This window comes from Diadema antillarum, unplaced genomic scaffold (genome assembly GCF_040938485.1).
Source record: "Diadema antillarum isolate AM-2024a unplaced genomic scaffold, OU_Dant_1.0 seq00000413_RagTag, whole genome shotgun sequence".
In the NCBI taxonomy this organism is placed as follows: Eukaryota; Metazoa; Echinodermata; class Echinoidea; order Diadematoida; family Diadematidae; genus Diadema; species Diadema antillarum.
In genome coordinates, this window is record NW_027271399.1 from 22,064 (window position 1) to 40,518 (window position 18,455).

The 18,455-nt window shown below is 39.6% G+C and overlaps 1 protein-coding gene across 1 annotated transcript in view; it reads left to right on the forward strand.

Moving 5' to 3' along the window:
* Positions 1-295: 295 nt before the first annotated feature.
* The window catches only part of LOC139732343 (uncharacterized), a gene marked incomplete at its 5' end in the record, with an annotated part of 84,632 nt that continues 66,472 nt past the window's right edge, over positions 296-18,455 (forward strand). The window contains 6 exons of the mRNA XM_071643214.1: positions 296-743; positions 2,591-2,664; positions 3,889-3,926; positions 13,113-13,266; positions 13,876-13,912; positions 17,934-18,014. Of these exons, the coding sequence (XP_071499315.1) occupies positions 296-743; positions 2,591-2,664; positions 3,889-3,926; positions 13,113-13,266; positions 13,876-13,912; positions 17,934-18,014 (832 nt within the window). The remainder of the gene's footprint in view (positions 744-2,590; positions 2,665-3,888; positions 3,927-13,112; positions 13,267-13,875; positions 13,913-17,933; positions 18,015-18,455) is intronic.

Here is an 18,455-nt window from a genome sequence, read left to right on the forward strand (position 1 = left end):
AAGGGGGAGAGAGAGAACAAAATGGAAATATAGAAAGGGCAGGCTGTGAATATGTACATTGGTATGAGACAGTCTTGGTAATGAACTTCAAATATTGTTTCTTGTGGTTCAGTAAGGGTCAAAATCATTGTGGGCCATATGGTTGTGATACAGATAGTAAAAAAAGATGACTCTGATTGTAGTACAGTGTATCATCGTGATGGTAAATGATATGTTATGTGTATTTAATTTTCTGCAATCCTTGCAATTTGTGTCATATTCAGTATTCTTTGCATACAATTTGTTCTTCTAACAGGCTGGAAGCAAAAGATGCCATCTCACCCGGGGGCTGTCACCCACAGCGACGATGAGAATGATGACATGGATGACCCGGGGCGTGGCAGCAGCATCACCTCCCCGCTCAGCCCCAAGACCCCACCCATCCAGATCCAGGTCAACGACATCAGCCTCGACAGCAGCGGGGACAGTGGGGGCGGGGTGCACGTCATCCCCACCATCTCCAGTCACCACGTCATGATCCCCCTGGCCCCCATTGCGACCACGCCCGAGGACAGCTCCCCGGAGGACCTGGACGCCGAGGGAGGAGGAGGAGGCGGCATTGGGGATGTCCTTGGGATGGCTGACCGGGAGGATATGAACTTGGAGAAGACGCGCCGCTACAGCTGGGGACCGGAACCCGACGATTCCGTGCGGGACGGGTCGGACATCGGTGGGGAACTGAAACTCTCAGCAGCATCGAGAAGGTAATTAATCTTTTCGACCTCATTTATGTGTCTTCCAAAGAACTTTTTTTGATTGAGGAAAGCTGCAATCATATGGCTGTTTGAGCTCACTGTTAGTTGCATCCCTGATGTGAACATTCGTTTAATAGCGTTGCGTCTTGCTCTAGAAACTTGTTGCAATGCATGAGTTGGGATCAATTATTCAGTGGATTTTGCAACTCAATTTCACACTTGCAGACAGCTTCAAAGGACTAAATTGTGCAGTTGTGCATTTTGGGGAAAACCTGGTAAGACAAATCAAGATGAACAGCCAACGCTTTAGATTGTATTAGTGTGGTGGTGTCTGATGGTGTTGTCTATCCTTGCACAGTTCATGCAATGTCCTCCATTCCTCTCACAGGAAAATCAAAAAGGTACAAGGTACATGCATTGTGACAGACAGGCTTTGGCAGAATTTGAGAATTATCTCTTGATCATCTCCTTCATATCCTAATGGAAAAATACGACAAAAATACATTAATATAAGAATCCTTCATGTTTATTCAAATTTATGAAGTTCTTCCGTCGTGATGTTTCATTGCAACTGATTGACAAATTGCCCTACATCGACGTAAATAAGCACTGAATTGATCAGTGTTTTAGTAGTAGCCATGATAAAAAAATCATGGGCGTACATACTCGAGCAGGATTCGAACCCACGACCTCCTGATCACCGAACAGGCGTCATCTCCACTAGACCACCGAGCTTTCGCCCGACAGCAAGTGTTGGTTCTAATCCTTATAGCATGCAGCGGGTACTGCTTTTTTTATTCAAATTTATGAAGTTCTTCCGTCGTGATGTTTCATTGGTGATCAGGAGGTCGTGGGTTCGAATCCTGCTCGAGTATGTACACCCATGATTTTTTTATCATGGCTACTACTAAAACACTGATCAATTCAGTGCTTATTTACGTCGATGTAGGGCAATTTGTCAATCAGTTGTCCTTCATGTTTGTTATGCAACATTTCACCCCCTACAATCTCGTCCAATCTGAAGTACTCTCAAGATGCATAATGGCCTTCGAAAAATGTCAAGTACCAGGCATGCAACGATTTCTGTGTATTATCAACATACATAGATAGATATGCAGCTGTCATGCTGTTGTCAACCATCAGCAGAAATTGGCTGTAGTAAGCATGTTTAATTGGTGAACACTTTTAAAAAAAACAAATCACTGAATTGCGTGAAGCCCTCATAAATAAGCCATTCTTGCAGTCCAGTTACCCGACTATCTTTTTCTCAAGATTTTTCCCCTAACCATACTTAAAATGTTTCCTCAATTATTGAGAGCATAAAATGTCTTACACAGCCCTGTTTTATAAAGCCGTTCATAAAGTTACGCAGGACTTCACAAACGACATATGGCAAGCCAAGTGGGTTTCCTAGTCATTGTTATTTTCAATAGCCAAAGTTGGAATTTGCAGATGATAATGATTATTCTGACATGTTCACACGTTTTAAGTTGAAAGTGTATTTTTGCCCCAATGTAGATGAAGTATTGATATACATTCCTACTTTGTTAAAACGTGAGGAAAAAAAAAATGGGCACACATATTGGCACTTCATATTCCAGTCGTTCGTAAAGTCATGCGTAAATTTATGAACAGCTTTATGAAACAGGGCCCGGGTGTGAAATGAGTTGGTTATGGAATGTCTACATATATTATGTAGATATTTGTTGTTGTTTGTTGTCAGGCACAGTAGCACATAATGTATTTTATATTTTAGAGGCTGGAGAATTTATCATGTGGCATTATTTTTCTCCTGTTGTGCCCACAGTAACGATATATTTCCTTTCCTTTCTCCCCCCCCCCCCCCCCCCCCCCAGTAAAAGTTTGATGAACCTGGATGCCACGGGGAAGGATGCCTTTGCACACAAGAAGGAATCAGGGAAACATTCAGGTAGAAATAGAAAGACACAAGCAGTGGTCAGGCAACCGATGACAACTTATACCACCGAATACCACACGCATACCACGTTTCAAATCTGCCTTGTTAATGATGTGCAGTTTGCCAATTTGAGCTGATTGTTCTTGTATTTGACTTTCGTCGGTATTGAATAGTAATGATAATAGTAATGATAATAATAATGATAGTGATAATAATAATAATGATAGTAATAATGATGATGATAATGATAATAATAATGATAATAATAATAATAATAATAATAATAATAATAATAATAATGATAATGACAACAGTAATAATAATAATAATAATAATAATGATAATAATATACATGTAGGCAAGGTGCTGTAATGACATTACAGTACTGTGATTCATCTTGTGGTCAATATCTATTTCAGTCATACGTGTGTAGTGATGTTGATAGGACTAGGCCTCACCCAAATTCACATCATGTTAATACACTGTAGTATCCTAATTTTATGCATTAGTCGAATGAATTGTGCATTCTGTTCCGTAGAGTGATTGTTGCTCTCTTAGTCAGTCAAATTCTTAAGTTGCCATTGGAAATGTATCGTCTCTGACTCAGGAATTAAAACTAGGAGAAAATTGAACACACAAAAAAGGGGAATTCATCTTATTCTGGCATTCACGTATGAAAAGAATCCCTACAACAATGATCTTAGTGCTTACAAACAAATATCTTCAGAAGAGAGCAGTATTTCATTAAAGGAAGCCACATGTTTCGTAGTCATCTTTCGGTCAAGTAAGACAGATTGAAGGTTGATTTTGTCGATCCTTGTCCTTTCTACCAGAGCATCTATAAATCTTCCACTCATTGCACACTGCTGTCTTCTCCAAGCAACAGATCTTGGTGCTTCATGTAGAACTGACCTATGAGGAGATACCACTGTCCAATCGTACGGCAGACAAAAGTTCTACAGAAAAACAATAACAATCAAACAAGACCATCAAACTGTAATTGGATTTTGTGAATGCTTAAGCAGCTGAGAGCTGAGGAGTATAAAGGCAGTGAGAAATGTACGAAGAATTGGGTCCGTATTGTCACTGTCATACAACTGTAGATGATTTTTGGGGCTCTCTGGCTGTGGATAGGTACGCGATAGGTATGCGAGAGCAATTGCATCTTAAAAGTTTATCTTACAGTTTATACTTTAGAAAAATTGAGCTGTCTTATCCCTTTTGCTGGTTTTACAGGCACTTCAAGAAGAGATTCGGCTGTCGCTCTTGCCAAGGTAAGATCAATCTTCTAATCTGGTGTGGTATGCTGCATGCGGTACTAATTATATACAGTGTATTAGAACAAAGACAAGTGTTACACACCATTGTCAAATAATGGGAAATCCATATTTGTTTTGTTTTTGTTTTTTTAGCCGGCAGAGTTAGAATGACCGGCTGTTTCAGATTTTGCGTCACACCAACTTTAAATGAGAAAACTGGTGATGTTAATCAATTTGTTCTTCTCTATAATTCATCTACATGTATGTACTCTTCCCCATACATGTCAATCTTATTGATTAGTCAATTTGATATTAGCTGGCCTTGAGGGGTTCATCAAAATTCATCTTTTAGTGATCATGAATTCTGTAATCTGATTGTTCAGTCAACCATAGGATACTTCCCGTATTTTTTTTTTTAATGTGATCATTATGCATTGTGCCTTCCTTCAATTACTGGGCGTATACATGTAGTAGACTGTTTTGATAATGCATTTAAATTCTCTGCATGGTTCACAAAAGTTGCCTTAGCCACCAGAAAGCTTGTTGAAAGTTTGCTCTACCTAGCAACAACTAAGGGAATTGATTTGGGTGTTTAGAGTTGACTTCAAACCGGCAAATTTACTACTAGCCAGCAGCACTGCGGCAGTTATGAAAGAAAGACAAGAGAACATAAGTAGTTAGTAGACCAAAGTTTCTGAAATATGCATTATATTTTCAGCCAAATTTTCAATGAGATTACCATATAGAATTAATCGAGTTAGATGCACACTCCAAAAGACAAAATCTGTACCCCAGCTTGTTCTCACAAAATGTAGGAAATATCTACGGTCTGGTGACAAAGTCCATTCTGTTTCACGGATAAGCAGGGGCTAATTAATAGCATTGCCACGGTCAGGACCAAATTTGCCCAACTCTATTCCACATTGTTGTGTGCTTAAAAGACTGAAGACTCTATTTCAAGAGAGAAAATTTGTTTCTAAGGGGATAAAGAAATAAATGAAACAAACGATTGAACCCTAATCTTTCTTTTTTTTAAAGCACAGCCATTGCCTCTTGCATGGTATGTAGGGCAGAAAAGATGTAACACAATACTGCTGTGATATAAGTAGACATGCATATTTTCAGACAACCTTGTCGATAACCAGTAAATAAACGTTACATTGTGATGGTTGCTGTCACTCCTGTATATCGTATATCGTATCATATTCAGTCCCCTTTTCAACTTTCCAGTTGGTCAAACTTCTGTCAAGTCAAGACAGGTGATTTTTGTCTCCATTACAAGCCTGCAAAGCCATTACGGATATGTACTTTAAATACAATCGTGAGAGGCAACATTGTTCTTGGGAATGTTATGATTTTTTTTTTTTTTTGGAGGGGGGGGGGAGGGAGGTGCAATAGAATTTAGGTTGGCAAGCCTAGAAAGGTACATTGTACTACTACTGGGTGGTGACGTGTGGTAAACATTTATTGCTGAACTGAACAACTCTGTATGGCAGAGAATTTGCCATGCAGCCTGTTCTGTGTCAGAACACAAGGGGGAGCCCTTCTCTTTGTCCCTATGATGGCATTCAAGGGTTCCTATTGTTGATACTCATAATGACCCTGGTATGGAGAATGGGAACTCTACAGTTTGTCAATGTAAATGCTACAAACACCATGCTTGACGTGTGAGTGAGTTCATGTAATGCGTACAGATAAGTCAGGAACTATTGTTTTGTTTCACAGAGACACCTTTTGAACTTGGGTAGAGCTTGCTTTCTTGTATTTCAGAAAATTACCTTTGAAAAGGCATTATATTTTTTTCTCTTCGTGTTTTGTTCAAGACTATTGTACCTTCTGATATTATTATTGTAGCCGAGCAACAGTTGCCAGCCGTAGAACCAAATCAGCACATCTAGTTCTCATAGCATCGTGATTGGTCATGTTATCTCTTGATATCAAAAGATAGATAAGAATTTTTAAAGGCACATTTAGAATGATTCAGGGAGGGGGGTGGGTGCAAACCACTCCTCTCCCAAAGACACAGAAACACACACGTGCACTTCCGTGGTGCTGTGAAAGCCTGTTTTTCTCCTTTTTCATCTTAAAATCATGTTAATTGCTCAATCAAATGATCTAATAAAGGCTATTCCAGTTTTATGTAAATAATGCTCTAAATGAGGGTTAAATTCGTTTGTATAATTTTACCATGCACATGTGCAAGTTTATCTTGTAAAGGGCCCTATGTTCAGTGTAACTTGAAAGGAAATTATTCCCTTACAAGTGCTGCACTGATTTGACCCTTAGAAATGTTTTCCAAGCAAAAAAAAATGTACTGTTGACACTGCTTCTCAGAGATATATATCAGGTTTTCACATTATTCATCCATCTGTACAGATTAGGGCTTCGCTGCCGCAACTTGTTGAGATCGATAACGGTTATTCTTCTTCCCCCGAAGAAAGAGAATTTCTCATGAAAAAGAGGGTCTCACTAGATTGCATGGTTTGGAATGGCAGATAGCTGTGATGCATCCGATAGAAAAGACAAATGTAAAAAAAAAAAAAAAAAAAACGAGTCGGGTCAACTCAAATGACATATTTTGGTCTATTACAAAGAATCTTACTCTGCGACTTTTTGTGGGTTTTGAGTATGGGGGTCAGAAATTGTCATATTTGAATTATAAAAGATATTTGAAGATGCAGTGTCATGTGCAGGGTCTGATTTCCAGATCAACTGAAAGAATCTTAAGTTTGGGGAAAAAGAAAGAGGCATTTAATGCAAATCAGCAGTAACTAAAATTCCGTTCAATAAGTATGTGTGCTCTTCTCCAGTCCGCTCTCAGACAAGTTTGCGATCGGTCATAACTGTGGGTCACTTTCAGGGCAGAGATGCATTAGGATTAGGGTCTGCATAGCAATGGACTAATTCACTAATTAGAATGTGATCTGACATCAAATCTGGGTCTTAGCATTGGGGGGATTACGCACGGAGCGTCGACAAGATGTGTGTGCTTGTATTTCACTAATGAAGACCGTCCTATCACTGTTGGAAAGTGATAACGAGTCGTAACCATTTCCTCTTTATTCCCCCCATCCTCTCTTCCACGTGCCTATCCCACTCCAATCTGCGAAAGGGATAGGGAGCATTCTGTTTAGATTTGTTATGTTCTTCTTTTTCTTCTGTTTAACCGAAAAGCCTTGATTTCTTCATCCTGTCGCTTTCCCCTCCCCCGACAATCAGTCGCTGCTGAGCAGGAGGGATTCCTGTGCCGTAAGTAGTCTCCCCTTGTGCCTCCCACACCGTGCTTTACCTTCGTTGTTTCAAGGCCACCATGTCACCATTTGGTCTGCTTGGACTCTAGCCCCCCGAACAGACCTCAGGAGCAACTGGCATGACAGCCCCTTTCTGTATTCCTGTCAGTGTCCCACACCCCCCCCCCCCCCCAAAAAAAAAAAGAAACAACCCTTTCCATCTCCTTTTATCCATCTCCACCCCTCAATTATGTCCCACCTCATTTTGAACTTTGTTCTCAACTTTCTTTACCCACTTAAATTGCCCCCCCCTTCCAGCGACCTACTCTAGCTAAGTCCATTTCTTCACACTATCCCTTCCCTCTCAGACCTTTCCCCACTCCCCCTCAGGTTTGCCCCCTCCTCTTGCATGCTAAAATTTGCCTGTGTGTGTATGAGTTGTGTATGTACTTATGTGGGGGGGGGGGGGGGAGGGGGGCTAATGAAATATCCTTCTTTCCCCCTCTCTTTTCGTTGCCATGTAGTTCAGCAGTAGGGGGGAAAAGTCAGCCGTTTGTAGTACTCCGACCGGCAATTAGTCAGGCAATACTGTGATGTGTCATCTACTTTGTAATTTCTGTGGTAGTTGAGTTGACATGACTCGCTGACAAACTTTGTGTGCAAAGCTTGCTTTGTTTTTTTTTATAGCCTCACTTGCTTCTGTGTTGATGGTGGCTGTGCTGGTTGTCTTTACGGCAAATTGAGTTCGCTTCGCTAGAGGAGTTGTATAAACGTTGTGGATGAATGGTTTCATGCCCTTTTTGGATATTATTTGGAAATACGCTCATCGGATCATGTAACGACATAGTCTTTCAAGAACGGTAAGACGTTGTGCAATTTGTCTCAAAAAAAAAGGAAAAGAAAAAAAATCAAGACTCTTGGTTTAAGTAACAAGTTAAAATGGTGTAATTTAGCGGATATTATCGCATGTTCTTGTCTCAGGAAATCTGCTTTGTACATCAAGTTTCTCCAATATGGTTGAATAGTCCTTCACAAGGTAGTATATCCCTTGTGCTCCTCAGTTGTTCTCTAAACTAAAGTGAGTCCATTGAATGTGAAGCAAATGGGTATTGTCCTTAACCTATTCGGACATCTGACTTTCTGTCAACAGTTTTCAGAAAGCATCTTGAGCAGTCAGAGAAAATAGGAAAGCTAACCCCTCTACCTCCCCCCCCAAAAAAAAAGTTTTACAATTAGAGGTACTGTCTTGATCTGCGAGATGGCATATTATATTCTGCTCCAAAAGCTAGCATCCAACAAGATGTAAGAGACTGAACACACTGACATGGTAGAGTCAGTCTAAACTCTTCAGAACCACTGGGTTTCCAAGGCAACCCCTTGATGTTATGTGATACTCCTTTGTTCAATATTTAGTGAGTAGCCTCTGATAATGCTTGGTGAAGCGAGGAATATATCGTCGCTGGGGTGACAAGACCTCGTATCTACAAAATGTCAAATGTTCAGGAGAGCCAAAAAACATGGCGGCCAAAGCACTGTGGCAAATGGAATAGTCTTTCCTTTGACATGCCGTGGTGGCTTCATTTTTGGAGTAAGACAGTTGGGATTTGGACAGGACATCACTTAAACCATTATTTGACCAGTAATCCAAAAAAGTCATTTTCACCAAAATTGCAGATACAAGGTCTTGTCACCCCAGCAACGATACATTGTGTGTGTGTGCTTCAAATGCTCTTATTCTGATTTACATAGTATTTTTTTGCACATCTCCAAAAGTGAGATTCTTGCACGACAAGTGTTGCTGTATCAGCTAGAGTGTAGCATGGAGTAACCACTTACACATGTATAATACAAAGTACATGTACAATTTGTATGTTGGCAATGGATGCAAACCTGAACTCGTCATTCTTGGTTGCCATGTGTAAGTTTTGGAAATTTGAGCCTGGGAGAAAATTATAGATGGTTAGTGAACACCCATGTAGTTCTTGCAGCGGGAATAATGTGTAGCTGCGATTTTGTAGATATTTACATTTTTTTTGTAGTTGTCTTGGTGATACAACAAGACTTTGGCATTTTGAAGATGTTACCCAAATTGAAAGGATGTGCCCTGATAGGTTATGACTCTGAAGTATGTATGATTTGTGACATTGTGTGATAAGTTGATAACTTTCGTGTTTTTTGTTGTATTAATTTTTGCTTTTGCATGACTCATGTCAGACGGAGCTATCGATGTGTGTCAATTTTAAAAGTTTTCAGAAATGAAATAGCACAAAAAGTGAATGACTGATCTGTAGCATTACAAGCCATCTCTGCATGAGGCGATTTGAACGTCATATTTTGTGCAAGATTTTTTCTTTTTTTTTCAAGTGAAGTTTTGTTACATGTTGGTTGAATTTTGTGTCAAAGGGAATGCTTAGCCATACCTCCATGAAATAGTTTATCGTTTGATTCCACATTTTAAATTTTTAAGCAAGTAAATTTTAAAAAAGAAGAAGCTTTAAAGGTGTACATTGTAGGTAGAAGTTAAAAAGTTTGACTTTGGAGCAAAAGGACTACCGATTGCCACTTGCATGGTTTGAGCGGTGAACGGTCGGTGTTGGCAGTGTACTGGCCGGACATCGTGATGCGTTCGGATGCTGCCTCTCTGTTCCGTCTGCCTCGGGCAGCCGGTACAAAGCCCAGACAGAAGGCGTAATTTCCATTACCGACATCCATTAGGGAGCAGCGGCCAGAGCTGATTGAATCCGTCCTCTTTGACCATCGCCGTGAGAGAGCTCGACGGTCTCACCAGATTATACTCCCTATTTTGCAGGAAAGAAAGAGAGAGGGAAAATGGGTTCATCCTTTGCCCACAGGTGACCCCCAAGTTGATTTTATGTCTGTGTGGTGAAATTAGACAAGTACTTTTGTAGGTTTTATGTGAGGCTTTAAACTTGTTGAATTAATTGATATCACCGGGGAATATTTGATTGATATCATCAGAGAATATTTAATTGATTACTCCTTTTCTGCCCTGCCCCCCCCCCAAAAAAAAAAAAAAAAAAATCAAACCAATTAACAAAAGCAAGAAAGACAAATCAATGAGTCCTGATATGAACTTTCCACATTTCAAATTTCCTTCAAATTGCCAACCAGTAAAAAAGCTTCCATGAAGGTACACTAAAGTGACTACAGGGGGACTACATGCACAAAGTTACAGGCATGTTTTGCAGAAAACTACTACATAGGGCTTGCATATTATGTCGCCCTATGTGAGGCCGGAGGTACGACGATGTGTACTTTAGGGGCTGAAATATTCATTCATACAGGAATTCAAGGAAGTGCTGCCTAATTTCATCAACCGTTGCTGGCTAGGGTGGCCAGGTTGTGATTTATTCCCAACTTCTGTGATGTGAACACCCCCCACCTTACCTCCTCCGTTTCGGAGCAGTCTACATATGTGGATTATATCCCTAGCCAGATGCCTTTTCCCCCGATCTGCCGTGCCCTGATAAAATGCGTAATCCATGGATCATTACCATACCCCCTCCCCTGACCCACAATCCTACACAGTCGGGTCTGCATATTTAGAGCTGTATAATGTGTGATATGTGACATTCTGTGTTACTATCCCATTTTATTACAGTGCCGAACATTCAGGCTTGGGGCGGGATAGGAGCTTGGATTTAGGTGTAGAATTTTCAGGTACCACGGACAAAGGGCTGAATAAATCAGTAATATGATTAACATGATAGTTTCATGAAACTATCAGGCGTTGATATGAAAATGTCATTACGTACAATGTACTCGTAGTTATAAAAAGAACAGAAATTGTATTCCAGAAAGGGATGGGGAGGGGATAATAAGGTTGTCTTTTCCACCCTAGTGTATTCATTCTCATTTGCATCACTCAAGAGCTGTATTTTCAGCTTGTTTATTTATTTTTTAATCTCTCTTTTCAAGCTTTTGATAATAAAATTCTCATAACATACGATCGGTTTTGAATACACAAGTTTTGGGAACTATTTTTGCATGAATTGCGATGTTTTTAACACACTTTTAAGAAGATAAAGGGGAGAGGATAGGGAGTTTTTAGCACAAGAGGAGCACTAGTAATTTCGGGCATAAACCCAGGGTGCCTTTCTCAACTTTTTTGGCAAAGTCCTGTTGTAGTGTTTATGTTGTTTGGTTCACAACCGATGGCATCCCATTCTAAGCTCCATGAAGGGTATCATTGTGTGTGAATTGATACCCATGAGACTCCCATGGGAGACTCTCGTCGATCACAACTTGTCAGACCTCGAATATGAAACGAGAGAAAAGAGACGGGTCGAGAGCATTTGAGATGCCGCAGCTGCCATGATCAAGGCAATCGACATACTGGCAGGCGCAACCTTCTGCCCTTCACGCCCGGAAGGCTGCAATATTTTCCTCATTAGAATGGCTTTTTCACATCATTTCTTCTTAGAAAATTTATTGTTATCATCATTTCATTTAATAAGCTATCCCTGTAATTTCTACCCTAAATAACTACTGGTGTTGCTATTGCTACTACTACTACTGCTACTACTACTACTACTACTACTACTACTACTACTACTACTACTACTACTACTACTACTACTACTACTACTACTACTACTACTACTTGCAATTAACTTTTCTGTTCTTCTACTACTACTTGAACTATTGCTGCAACTACTTCTAATGCTTCTACTAGTGCTATTACTTTTATTACTACTACAAGTACTATTACTTTTATTACTACTACAAGTACTACTACTACTTATGGTACTATGACTACTACAGTACTACTACTACTACTACTACTACTACTACTACTACTATTGCTACTACTACTTCTTCTAGAACTTCTTCTACTTAACTGCTATTACCACTACTGCAGTATACTACTACTACTACTGGTATTACTGCTGCTGCTGCTACTAACACTACTACGAAGACGACGATGACTGCAACAACAATTACTTTTGCTCCTATTTTTACTGCTATCACTAAAATCACTACGACCATGATTCTTTTTCCACTGCAGCTAAAACATATGACTCCCATGTCGAGACCTCTTTTCCTCTTTATAAGTCTTCCCTCGATACCTCTCATTGAATGTAAATCACTAGCTTCGGCTCTCGACTTGAGCCGGGTGTATGCGTGGCAGCTGTTTGATAAAGTTTGCAAGACTTAATCTCTCTTTAGTATTGAAGGTACCCCCTGTTGGTCTTAGCCCGGGGCGAGGAAGTTCCTCTTAGCACCCCTGGGCCAGGTTCGATGATGTCGTCTGGGGGGTACTCCAGAGCCAATTTCCTGGAGATGGTGGATTGAATTTGTAGCGCGGCAGTTTGTTGTCCTGTCAGTCAGCAGTATATCGCATGCACCAGAACAATTCGGTGCTCTGTGTGTCTGTGTATAATTATCTGATTTCTATTTCAGACACTCCATACTTTTATGGGATGACAATTGCATCCTCTTAGAGTTGTCAGCCTACAAACTGGACTTCTCAGAAGAATTGTCATAGTGTGACATTTTTTCTTTCACTTTCCATACATTGTCAGGACTGTTGTCCTTGTTTAGGAATCAAATTTGTTCAAAGTAAAGTATGCCTGTTCTGAGAGATATGAGAGAATAGAAACACTTGAAGGCATTTTTAATCTAACTGGCTTAATTTTTACTGTCATTTATAAAGAGCTGAATGCTTTTTTTCTTCTTTGTTTTGTTTTGTTTGTTTGTTGTTGTTGGTAGTGTTTGTTTGTTTGTTTTTTGCTGTATAGATGTAACAGTGAGTTGTTCAATTTAAAAAAAAAATCATATCATGGTAATGTGTGCCAACACCTGCATGTCTCTAAATGGCCACAAATAGAAAAACAGAATGTTATTGCAATAAGATATTTCACTCAGTTTGTGTTCCCAAACTTTGCTCACATTCTAAATTGCATTGTGTGTTTTTTGTTTCTTTTGATTTTCTATTTGTCCATTGCAGAAACAGAATGATGGATATGGGTTAGATGGTAAAGGGGGTGCCCTACCAACAAACAATGCTAACTCTTCTTCCTCATCGTCCAAGTCCTCACCCAGTGCCCAAAACATACCGGTGGTTCGTCGACAGAAGCACAACCTGCAAACAGAACAGACTCGTATGAATCATCTCCTTCATTTTTTCTCTCCCTGTGTTCCTCCAAAACTCATCTTTTCATCTCTTCCACCCTCCCCCCCCCCCCCCCATAAAGTAATGATGTGATTGTAGAACTAATAAACATAAATAATAATCTTTGAAAGAAGATGCAGGGATACATTTGGGAATAACTACAAAACCTTCTCTATTTTGAGTTATCTTTTGTAGATGATAATTGTGAATGATTAAGGAGGGACAAAGATATTGAAAGTGTTCAATAAAAAGGTATTTGTTTTAACTATGAGTAATGTAAAGTGATTTTGGGAAAGGAAAGATTTTTACAGATGTTCTTCCTGAGATAATGGAAAGAGTTGCACAATGTGTTGACCATATCAAAGTGTGCCTCTGTAAGATAACTTTTTCTCATTACTGTAAGGCAATCATAAAATGTGTGTGGGGAAACATGGATTTGACATATGTGAAAGGAACAAAGATATCGTGGATATGTGGATGTATACTTGTTTTAGGATGTGAATGGCATTATTGATGAAAAGGGGAAAGTACATGAGATTTACAGTGAACTGCAGCACCCATAAATGTGAGCTTTGTTCTGTTTGCTTTTGTTTCACAGGAAAACAGCGAAGTGCGTCTATGCATGACACCCGACTGTGAGTATGCCTTCTCAAGGATTATTATTTTTTTTTTTTTGGTCACCCGCAAATACATATTATGGAACTCAAAAGCTATATTTTATATAATCTATCGTCCATCGGGATGACAAGACCTCTTGTCTCAAAGATAATGAATTTTCAGGAGAGTGAATACATTTTTCATTTTTTAAACATTTTTACAAAATAAAATCAATGTTCATATAAATGCAGAATCATTGCTTTGAATTATATTGATCATTGTGAGAGTTGAAAATCCCAAATCAGTATTTTTGATATATTCAAAATGGAGTTACATTGTAGGAGGGTTTTGAATATATGCCAATTGAGACACGAGGTCTCGTCACCCCAAGAATGATATACTGCTTGTAGAGACTAGTGGCTCTGTGGATAGTGTCTCCCCGTCCAATTTACAACTTTCCTAGCAAGTGAAATATTGGTAGATTTGGACAGTGCACAGGCATATTGAAATGGAAAAGCACTGCAAATGCACACATACATCAATCTGTGTACAAATATCATATGTATATATGACCTGTCACCTGCAAAGCCCAATGGAGTTGTGCACGAGTCTTATGATTTCAGAACTTTGGAATTCATCTGACTCCAAAAGCTTTCTAGGGGATCTAATTTGTCCCACTTTACTCCCAAACCTTCCTAGGGGATCTAATTTGTCCCACTTTACTCCCAAACCTTCTGCAGATATGCCAGAATAATCGGCCCCAATATAAAATGTACACACTGCTTTGAGAAAAGTGCCTCTGAAATTACAATGAAACCAAACAAGAGAAGATTCAGCAAGTAAACATGAAGTGTCTATCCAAAACAAAGAGTAATATGCTTCATGAAAACATGAAGTTCTGAGTTGCAAAACATGCTTTGTCTCCAAGATTCAAACGGGAGACATTTAAGAAATCAGACTTTCAATTTTTGTTTGTACAATTGGAAGAGTTCATAATTCTCTGGCGTACATTTGTAATCCCCTTATTTTGCCATTTTCTCAGAGATAATGTTGGCAAATCCATTTGGGCAGTGTGTGACTGGTTATGTATACACTTGATGCACTCAATTTTGTTGCAGCTTTTGAGTACAGCTTATAAATGTTGTGTGCACAAAGAGGTGAAGTGTAAAAGCGTTTGGCCGCAAAGTCTCGGTGCTTCTTACAATATTTGCGTGACAGCATTATGTCCCTGTGCCAAACACCCTGCCCTGACAACATGTGTTTTATGCCACCCAAATAGGACAATCTTTTGTGAATCCCATACCAGCTTTGCAACACTCTGGCAAACACAAACGGCATACTACAGACCCCTCCTTTGCTCTAATTCCTATATGACCTTAATATTCCCTCATCCCTACCTGCTTTCCCAGTGTACGTTAAGCTCCCGTTATCTGTGTCATGGGATGGCTAATCCATTTTTGCTGGCTTCTAAGTGTTCGTTAAGCCGGGTTAAAAAGAAAAATGTGTAATCACCTAAATATCAATGCAACAAGACATGCAACATTGTTGAATCTACGCTCTAACCCCTGTGACGAACACACACGTGCAAGTGTGAAGGTGTCCTTGCCAAATTATGACGTCAAATAATGATTGTGTAGATTCCCCCACCCCCTTACTTTGGGGAATTAAAGAATACAGCAGGAAGAAATTGGAAGGGTAGTGTGATGAGAGGGTTGAACTTGCATTTTTCCCCCACTGCTTTGTGGGATGCATTTTTAGCACATATTAGAGAAATACTCGTCCCCTAAATACTGTAGCTACCGTACAGCATGTATGTTATAGCTCGGAGAGACACAGAGAATTAGACGATGTGTTCGAGTTCGAGTTTGAATTTATTTTGTTTTTCCACAATAAGATAATATATAAATGTAAATCTGTTAGATATATATCGTCTGTTGAGAATGAGAAGGGCGTTAAGTGGTCTTGAACACTATGGGTTATGTGGCAACTTAACGCCCTTATCATTCTCAACCGACGATATGGCAATGAAAAGTAAAGGGAATATTTAATGCCATAAAGTACTTCACCAGTATCCCATGTGACTTAAAGCTAGTTGCAGGTTGTAACCATACTTTCATTTATAGTGTACATTGCTTTGCTGGGTGCTCCTTACCGTGCAAAGCAAAACAAAGCAAAGCAAAGCAAAGCAAAGCATAACAAAACTAAATAAAAGGGCTGTCAGATACATTGTACTTAATTGCCATGCTAATACCTCATGCTCCCTACAGCTTTTTCCCTGCACTCGCTTTGTTCCTTGAATGGAGGATGGAAGGAACCCAGTCTTGTAGTTATTCCAGTTTAGCTAGGTTTTGTATCATCTCAAAAAGGGCCGGGGGGGGGGGGGGGGGGGATGAGGAATGAGAGATACATGTACTACATACTTTTTCTCACAATGCAAACAAATTCATAATTCATTAAAGAAAAACAATATGAAGGAATACAATTATATGAATTGTTATGCAGCCATGGAATTCCTTGTTGATTTTTAATCTTGAAATTTTGAATTTATCACATTTCTGTGTTTGAAAGGAAGGGTCTATATTCAAAAGAAATGATTGCAGGCTTTAATTCTCACAAGCACATAATTGAGGGGACTTCAGGATTATTCAAAAATTTAGCTGACGTGTGAAGCCGAAGTGAAGTGTGACGAGATTAATTGGAATGACCCCTTGCCCGCACTCCTTTCTCCGCTTGCTGTGGTGTAGTTATGAAATCCTCCGAAGTGAGTTGGAGGGGTTACAGGAGGAGGATGAAGGAGATGAGGAGGAGGAAGAGGAGGAGGAGGAAGAGATGGAGATGGAGGAGGGGTAAATGCTCTGGCCAATCTGATCTGCGTGTCCACGAGTGTCTTTGTGTGTCCACTCCTATACTCCAGCACACGGACTTTGCCATTGCTTTTACTTGCATTTAACACATGGCCGATCTTTCATTCTTAGCTGGCACCTTCTCTCTAACTTTCAAGCGTGTGCAAGTTGTTTGGAAAGTTCTTCCATTGGGCAACAGGTGGCTTAACATCTTTGTGTGTCCAAATAGAAACATAACTCGACTTTTGTACACCATTAAATCTTGTGTTCAGACAGCTTAAAACCAATTTTTTTCTTATTGAGTGAGCAACGTTTGCACCTCTTATGTGTCCTTGTAATGAAGTCTGAAAGAGGTTGGTCTAGTGTGGATACGTACACGTATGAAGAAAGAAACATACATTTTCATCTTTGTCTTTCTTTTATTCTTTTTTTTTTCGGGGGGGGGCACTGCAATGGCATAAAATGTACAGGATCTTTTAATCTGTGATTAATTTGTTGAAGACTAAGAGAAGGAAAACAATTTAAATCATAATTTTTAAAAAAAGGGCATTGTAACTGCATATACAAACCGCTAGCCTGCATATAAAAATGTAAATTTGAGAATGACTTCGCTACCATTTACCAACCTAAATTTCCTGTAGAAAATTCTTAATTAACTTCATGATGTGGCTGATGTGAATTGAAATAGGTGTATCATTTGTGTTCTTCATATAAGCTGATAACATTATAACTTGAGAGTTGCATGCCTATTGTGAACAGATCACAAAAGTCATATTGTTAGGACTTATAAAGTTTGATCAAAAACTAATTGCAATTACAATATGTAGCAACCGACCCCTGGCAAAGAGCTGCATAAGTATATACACACAGTTCAGGATTTATCATTACTGGCATGAATTTTGAGCAGTTCTCTCTTACAAGCATTATCACCGTGGGTAATGTGCCTGGGATACATATCATTGCACACACAATTTTGTTGCATAACTGAGTGCATTGAGAAGGTTTTGACATACGGGTTCATGTACACTTCCTGGGATGTGGTTATTTTCACCTAACAGTGTGGTGTATAGACTGTACACTTGTGTTTTTGTATGTTGCTTAAAATCTGCTTTTACTCGCACCTAATGCGCAATAATGTGTACTTCACTGTGTGCACCTGAGCTCTTCATTTTCTTTGCACACACACACACCCACCCTGCCCACTTGCTGCCCAAAGGCCCCCAGTAGACCCCCTGAAGCAGATCGCTTTCTTCAGAATCGTTGATTCGGAGGAGGAAGATGAGGAGTATGATTACTTGTAAGTCTGTGCACGCCAAATTGTTCAATCTCTCTCTCTGTCTCGCCCCATTATTTCAATACCTCAGAGATGCACGGCACACATCCACACAAAGTTCATCAGACACCTCCACCATGCCCCCTTTTCACTGATATATTCTTTATATATGTACCATGTACACTATGATCAATTTACTCAAAGCCCTTGCACACAGACTCTGACCAATGATGTTCCATATGAGACCATACTGGCATCCTGGTTCTGATCGTGTCAAGTTTTATTTATCCTACTATCTGGATCCTCAAATATTGCTGCTGCGTTAATCCTATGAATTTGATATTTTTACCAATTTGATGAAATGAATTTTGCCTGAACATGATATTACTAGAGACTTTATTACACTCTGTTCATGTAGGAGGTTTTGTACTTTGAGATAGGGGCCCATTTATGTAGGTTTCAAGA